At 27.8% G+C, this 8643-nt stretch overlaps 1 protein-coding gene across 1 annotated transcript; it reads left to right on the top strand.

The window, feature by feature from the left end:
- The first annotated feature begins 5603 nt into the window (after positions 1-5603).
- Positions 5604-8510, top strand: PGPS2 (phosphatidylglycerolphosphate synthase 2). Its single transcript, XM_021439915.2, has 7 exons — positions 5604-6164; positions 6904-7001; positions 7122-7172; positions 7309-7422; positions 7507-7563; positions 7648-7733; positions 7853-8510. The coding sequence occupies exons 1-7, from the start codon at positions 5732-5734 to the stop codon at positions 7971-7973; spliced, it is 960 nt and encodes a 319-aa protein (XP_021295590.1). The 5' UTR covers positions 5604-5731; the 3' UTR covers positions 7974-8510.
- Positions 8511-8643: the final 133 nt, after the last annotated feature.

Raw genomic sequence — 8643 nt, 5'->3', positions numbered from 1 at the left:
ACGGGGAAAAGGCACGATCGGCAGCAACTCTTTGACACAGAGACCAGAAAAATAAATAATAATAATAAAATTAACAGAGTTGAATTTTCAAAAAATAATATTTTTTTTGAAATTATAACTATTTATAAATATAAATATTTAATATATTTTAAAATATGACGAATAAAGAATTTTGAACTAAGTAAAAAAAAATTTTAATGAAAGTTATACAATGAAATTAAAATTCTTATTTATATATCTTAGAAATAAGATGAATAAAGAATTGTGAACTAAGTGACTCATTTCCTATTAATGAAAGTGATTTAATGAAATTACATTTCTTATTTATATATCAGATAAATCTTACTATTATAGATTTGTTATTATAATTAATAAAAAAAACTTTAACATTAAACTTGTCAATTGAACTTTGATTAATTATCGTCACTTAATATAACAAAATAATAATACTAAGTACTGCTAAAAGACAAGATTATTAATTAACTTTAGGGTAAAGTTAATTAATTAATTAATAATTATCTTTGTTCATATTTACCATTTTCTCCCTTTTTGTCTCACCAAATAATAATAATAATAATTATTATGTATCCAATTGCTACAGGCAATTCAGCAATTCCTTGTCCGTATTATCATTGTGTCGGCAATGGGGATTATTTATTGAAAATGAAATGTTGTTAGCTGTCCTATTTATATACTTTTCACAATGACCCTAATTTAGTATCATAAAAAATTATTTAAAGATCAAAATAAAATTATAATAATAAAATAAAATTAAGGTATTTATGTTTTTATATTTTTTAAATAAAATAATGTTTTATTTCATATATATTTTATAAAAATAAAATATTAAATAAAATGTTACGAATTCACGTTTTTAATTTAAAAAATATTTTTCGTAAATACATTTTCTTTGCTCAGCTTTAAAAAGGGAGAGATCTTTATATTAGTAAGGTTACATCGATCGATCGTGATATTTCTTATAAGATCTTGTATTAATGAAGATTTTAATTTATTTTAATATCATTTATTATAAATTTATATTTTTAATTTAAAAAATACATTTATCAAGTAAAAAAATATTTTATTTATAAATTTAAAATTTATTTTATTTTTATTGATATGAAATTCGTAATAAAAATATTAATTAAAACAAAAAAATTATATTCCCTAAAATCTATTTAAAAAATATCAGTTTTAAAGTTTAGAAATTGCCCTAGATATTTATTGCATTAGCAGTGGCATGCATAAAAATGTGTAGGCTATACCAGGCATGTGGGACCATGGCCATCAGTCCTATAATTTCAATATGGATGGATATCTCTTACAAAAAAGTTGCTCTTTTTGCCTTATCCTTTTCTCATGGCCATCTTAAAGAGGATAAATTAGATTTTTGCTTTTCCCCTTTTTGCAATATTATTTTTAACCTTCTTACTAATCCTCTTTTTTAATGTATCAAAAAGAAAAATATTTTATTCCAAATAAATATGAAATTTGATTCAAAATTATCAATAAAAAAAGGGTTCAATTGATTTTTTGTTTATTCAATAATAAGTGAGTTTTTATTGATATATTAATTCTGAATGTTCATTCTCTCATAATATATAACCATTTCCACCTAAATAGAACAATTCAATTATCATTGAGTTTTTTCATAAAAAAAAATTATCAATTAAACCACTTGAAATTACATGTACTACTTTATCAAATTTGATATTCCGAAAAAAAATAAATAACAAAAGAAAAACTTCATTTATGTTTCATTTGGCTTAGAAGTAATATGAAGAAAACAATTTGATTTTAATTTTCAATAAAACAAAATAGTAAATTTTATTCAAACTTTGACAAAATAAGCAACAATTTTATAATCTCAATTAGGTAAATCCCATTTCAATAATGATAGAATAATGAGTTTTATTTGTATTATTATAATAAAAGGGAGACAAGTTGTTCTTTTTGTGCATACTTGTCAAAATAAAACACCTAATTAGATTGTTGGAGGGGTCCAATCTAAATAGCATGGGAGACAATTATTCATTTGTTTGCACACTTTTAACCTTAAAAGAAATCATATAGAGAAATCCTCAACCCCTTTCACTGATTACCCCAGCAAAGCCACATGCTATACCTTTTAGGTCCAGAAAATTCATTAACTTTCAGCATTTGGTAGACCTATAAATCATATGACCCTTTCTATTTATGGCCCTATCGCCTTCAATCATCAATGTTTTCTCACCACCAACAAGAAAAATGTAACATTGATCATATCATACAAAATTTAAATTATATAATCAAATGTTTTTTTTAATCACGTGATATTGATATAAATAATAAAAATATTACATGTTATGATATTATTTATTATATTATGTTAACATGTCACATCAAAATCAAGTAATATAATAAAATAACAAGTGAAATTTTAATTAACAATAATTTGTCAGTTGATAGTTATAGTGTTTATTTTATCAAAAATAAAAATATCAAAACTTAATGGAATGTAATTAAAAAATAAAGATATTTTTTGAATTTTTTAAAATAATTAAGAGACTTTTTTTTAAAGTATTATACTAATTTAAAAGTTGGGAATTCTCAAAAATAAATATTCATGATACTAAAAATATTTATTTGCAACAAATTTTTATTTCTATCTTTACACATTGTCCCTTTGTATAAGTATTATACATTGATAATATATCAAAAACAAACTCTTAATAATATATATAAAGTACTATAAAATAAATCAATAATAAAATTTTAAGATTCCGTATACAAGTTGAGATAAATAACATATATTTATTTATTTATGTATAAGTGATCATATTATTTTATTAATTTCATTAAACCAAACCCACCCCATACTGTATAAGATTTTTTTTATATAAAATTTGATCTCTTATCCCTAAATCTAGGAGCATGCACCCTTGAATTTATGGGAAAATATATATGTAAATTATTCATGTATTTTTTTTTTTTGGTATTGTGAATTTATGGCTTGAAAAAAGTCACATGGAATTATATGAATGTAGATACGAAAGCTTCCTATTGAGTGTGATATGTACAAAAGTTTTGCTTCCATCTTACAACTTTTCATGATGGTATCCAATGCCTTTGCAAAGCCTTGACTTTCAATGCCAACCCTTTTTTTTTTTTTTTAAAGCATGAACTACTTTCAAGGCATAAAAATGGGAGTTACATGTCTCGTGAGCAAGATTCTCTTCTCCCTTCACTTGCAAGAAGCATAGCTACTTTTATATTAGTAAAAAATAAGATGAGACTTGAACTAAGTAAGAAATTTTTTTTATTTAATAACTATATTTTTTAAGTTTAAAATATAGACCCGTATAATGACAGATCTAAGATTTTGCTTAAATAATAATTAAAGGGTAATCATACAAACTTAAAGATTAAGTCAATAATTTGATTTAGAGCAAATATTAATCAATTTTAAAAAAATTATAATATAAAATTAAACTACCACTACCATTTTTGATTCATAAACTCGTAACAAGTAATGTTAGATCTTATTCAATTTTTCACTAATATGATATATTTCATGAAAAATATTAAAGTCGAGGTAAGTTTAGATTAAAGTAGATCTCTTTTCTATAAATGAAAGAACTAAAACAACGAAAACGTTATATAATCGAATGTGGAAGAATACTATGGATCTTATATTAATAACAAATTAAATACGTCTTGTATTTAGAGTTTTTTTCATTTAAAAAGTATGTTTTTAGGTTGAAATTATACCCCATGACACATATCTATGAATAATAAAACATTGATTTGTGAATTAAGCAATGTAATTAAGCTAGGAAGATTTGACTGCTACAAATTATCATTAGCTTGGATTAATTATTAATGATATTTCTTAATTAAGCTAGGCAGACACGACTGGTTCAAGTTTTTATCTTCGTAAAGTCTGTAGTTAGCAGATTGTCTTTGGGCCTGGGTAGGGCAAAAGGACATCCTTGTAAGAGAAGCTTTGGGCTCAATTTGAGGAGCAGGAAATGGCCTATGGATATTAGCCTAATAGGCTTAAGAGCAAGGATTATATATTAAAGAAAAACAATTATTCAGTTTAGAAGAGTGAAATAATTGAAAAAAATTTAATAATAAATTATAAAATTATAGATATTTAAATTGTTTTATTTTTTCTATAAAACATATATATTTTAAAAAATTACCCATTTAAAAATACATGCAACTTCTTCTTTTTCTTTTTGTTTTTTCGTCCATATGGTGGATGTTACGTATTCAAGTTGGACTGAATTACACTAGATTGAACTCTCTTTGAAGGGAATAACTAAAAGATAATAGGTTTTTACTTTTAAAATTTATACCAGTTAGATAATTAAATATAAGCTTTGCAAATTACATTATAACATCATAATTAGGTCCACTGCCCTAGGCTTTTTGACCCATGTTGGTACTCCATAATATTTGAATACCAAATAATGTAAATTAAAAATATATATACTTTTAAATTATAATTGTCCCTTCTTAACTCAAATATTATTGAGACTCGAAAATTTTAAATTTATTTAGCATCATATTTATAATTAGAACAGAATTTGATCTAACGATTGTGTATTATTTTTTACTTAATAACATAATTAGAGACAGATGAGCGAGATTTAATTTTAATTTTAGAGAAGCCAACCCAAAGGTTAAATATAAAATTTTATATTATTTTTTGTTAAAATGGAAAATTTAAATTTACATAATTCTTACTAATTTGTAAATAAATAACAATCACAACTTTTAATTATATTAGATGGATTTTTTATTTTTTTACTCAACTACATTAAAATCAATATATTTTATTTATGTGAATGATTAGAAATGAGAAATTAGTTGGATTGGTTTATCATAATTAAAAATTAAATAAATTAAATTTTTTTTAAAAATCAATCAAAATGGATAAAAAGAGACTAAATTGATAAATATTGAATTGGTTTGATCGATTTGATTTTAGGCCAAAAGAATTGAAATTTGATAACTTTTATTTCTTTGTAAATTACAATATTAAAATTTATAAGTTTTATTCAAAATTATAAAATATACAAATAACTTAAATATTTGTCATTTCATTTATATAATTATATCCTTTCATATAAGTCATCAACTTAACATTCAAGAGTTTTACATATTTTAAAATATATATAATATTAGTTAAATTTTTTGATCAATTTAGTCAAAAAATTTTAAGATCGACAATTTATTAAATAAACCAATTAAATCAAACTTTTTAAATTAATAGATCTAATAAATTAATCAGATTAAACCATTTTATTGAAATTACATTCGATTCGATTGGATCATTGGTTTAGTTTAATTTTGCTTAACCTTATGAACAATAATTTGAAAAAAAGAAAAAAAAATTACTTGCTTCTTCCTTTGTAAAGTCAAAGTTTAACAAGTAATTTTCTCATTAATATAAATTATTTAAAATTATCAATGTTTATTGAATAAATTATGTTTACTTTACAAGTTCAAGAATTTTAAGAGGGAATTTATGTATTCATAGAATTTATTTATTTATTTTATTAAAAAATGATAGAAAAAAGAGAGGAAAAGGGCGAAAGACGTAAAGGTGAGTAGCAGAACTTCCAAGGGGGCCAAAACTCGAAGCCATGTGAAGCTCTAGCGCATCGGTTATCATCTGCTCCATCATAAATAACCTTAAAAATTTAGAAAAATATAAATAAAAATAAAAATAAAGCCCAAAATGGCAGGGCTGAAGCTGAGCATGGCAGCCTCAATCTGCGTCAAACCAAGCAAATGGGTCCGAACCATAGCCACCACCACCAGCCGGGCTCCACCCTCACTCCACCTAACCCGGCGCACGATAGTCCCCTCGTCATCCTCGGCCCAATTTAGCATCCCCCTTCCCAATAAAAACCTACCTGTTTTTAGATTTGCCTCTCCCACCTGTTTGTCTTCCTCCGCAAAAAATAAAGGAGCCTTCAACGGGTCGGATTCCGGGTCTGGCGGCATTCTCGCGGATATGGATTTGGATTCCAAAACGTCTCCGTTGATGCAACAGCAGCAAGACCACCAGCCGAAGTTGTCTTCTTCTAATAATTCGTCTTCCAAAATTTTAACGTTGCCGACTATTTTAACCCTCGGCCGTGTCGCCGCCGTGCCGCTGCTAATCTTCAGTTGAATTTTCTTTTTCCCCTCTTTTTTAAATCAAACGTGGTCGTTTTATTTGCTTGGAATGTTTTTTATAACAATATTTAAATTGAATATTATCGATGTTAGGTTTTGTATGTGTTATTAATAATTTCCCATTGAATTTAATTTGAAATTTTTAATAATAATGAGAATGACGATTTGATATTTCAATTTTAATACAATGCCATTTGAATTTGTTGCTTTCTCTAAGGTTTGGAGTTTGGACCTTTAGTTTTTGATCTGTTTCATGTTTGGTTATAATCAGTTATTCAAGGTTTTACCTTCACATTCGTTTGAGTTGCTTGTATGTTGTAGATCATATATTCTGATTCTGATTCCTCTTTGAGAGACATATCATGTCCAATCATTGTGGTTATGTGTATGTCAGCCTTGTTTGTTTGCGATTTCCTTGTCTTCGTGCCTGACTTTTGTGTATGTCGGGGTGTTTTGTTTGTAATTTTGATGTCTCTTTGAGTCAGAGTATGAGAACTCTGTGATAATTTTGGAAATTTATAGCTTTTATTTGTATTTGAAATCTCGGCACAAGTGAATTATGATCAGTGTTGATAGGTTGCAATGCAATGTGGTTTAGATGGTGTAAGCAATCTATGGTTTATTACATATAGGTGTACCTTTGAATTCTTATTGGCAATTGCTAATTGCATTGCCAATGTGAAAGCTTTGTGGTGAGACTAACGATATGATTTGCATTTTCTTCTTTAGCCTTTTATGTTGATAGTTGGTGGGGAAGGACTGCTACAACTAGTATTTTTATTGCTGCTGCTGTCACTGATTGGCTTGATGGGTACATTGCTCGAAAGGTATGCCTTCCACTACAACCCGTTGATGAAATACAATGGAAGCCTTTCTTTTTCCCTTTGTTTTGTAAGAGTTTAGTCACTCTATTTAATTTTTCTGACTGAAATCTTGATGTCTTTCAGATGAGGTTACGTTCTGTCTTTGGTGCATTTTTGGATCCAGTCGCTGATAAGGTCTGTTCTTTCTTCCTTTGTTTTTTTGTCTGATCTTCTAAGTTATTTATGTGATACAGTTTAATTGCTGAAGTTTCCATGTTAACTTGTCTGAACCATTGAGCATTTCATCTGATCCCATGCCTGTTGAATGTAGCTTATGGTTGCTGCTACTTTGGTCTTATTATGTTCAAGACCTTTGAGTGTTGCTATGTTTGGGCAAGTGCCATGGCTACTGATTGTACCATCAATAGCCATTATCGGAAGGGAGGTAATGTATCCTATGGTTGACGTTCTTCTATACATGTATGAATTAGTTATAATATCTTACAAATAGTTGGCAATCTATTTGTAGATAACCATGTCGGCCGTTAGGGAATGGGCTGCTTCTCAGAATAGTAAGCTTTTAGAGGTGTGTTCCCATGGATGTCAATCAACTACCTAATTTATTGAGTTTTGCTTGTAGCTTATACCATAGGTTTGATGCATATTTCAGGCTGTTGCAGTAAATAATCTGGGGAAGTGGAAAACTGCTACGCAGATGGTTGCATTAACCATCCTTCTGGCTACACGAGATAGCAGGTTTATTATATTGCTTCCTCAACTGACATGAATATGATAAATGCCCAAACAAACCTTGTTGAATCATCCTTTTAGTATCTGACTGTTACTTTCTTTGTTTTTTTTTTTCTTGTATGCAGCCTCGGGGAACCTGGGATTTTAGTAGCTTCAGGTGTTATTTTGCTCTATATTTCAGCGGGGCTTTCTGTAATGTCATTAGGTGTGTATATGGGGAAGATATGGAAAGTATTAATAAAGTAGTTTTCTTCATCTGCCGCGTTGCATTGGCTTGTGTACTTTTGTTGCTCATGGTTTGCGGCTGATCTCTGATGTTACTTCTGGTCCTTTTCTGATGAATGTCTTCACATATTGAAGCTGGGTTCTTTATTTAAGTGGATTAAGGAGAAAGCCCTTGCTTTTTGAAGTTCACTCATATCGAAGTTACGTTTTAATTAAATAGTGTTGGTGATGGTAGTATCAATATATTTGTGGGCTGTGCCCATGTCTTAAATTTCGGAATTTTTTGGGTCAACACGATTGATGATGAGGGTTTAGATGTCGGACTGTGGTGTCTTTTATTTTTGTGGAGGATGCTGGGTACTGAAAGTAAGTTGAGTCCCAACAGAAGCACATTTTGCACTGTAATTTGCTACTGCAACTAGAGATGAAGAAACTCTTACTGAACGATTGGAGTGTACTTGTGTAAATGACAATTACTAATCAAGTAGCTGCTCGGAAGTTATACACAAGTAATAATACATACATATATGGGGCATATTATTTTATTTATAGCAAAAATTTCATACATGTTCTCCTTTTATGAACTCACAGTTTAATGATGATGATTTGATTATGAAATTGATATGAGAGCATTGTCAATAGTCTTTGAATATTCAGCATGCAGTAGGGTTATGCTCCCACTGGGTATTGA

Source organism: Theobroma umbraticum, unplaced genomic scaffold (assembly GCF_002168275.2).
Source record: "Theobroma umbraticum cultivar Fairchild unplaced genomic scaffold, ASM216827v3 scaffold_81.0, whole genome shotgun sequence".
Taxonomy (NCBI): domain Eukaryota; kingdom Viridiplantae; phylum Streptophyta; class Magnoliopsida; order Malvales; family Malvaceae; genus Theobroma; species Theobroma umbraticum.
This window is presented reverse-complemented; position numbering and strand designations above follow the sequence as displayed.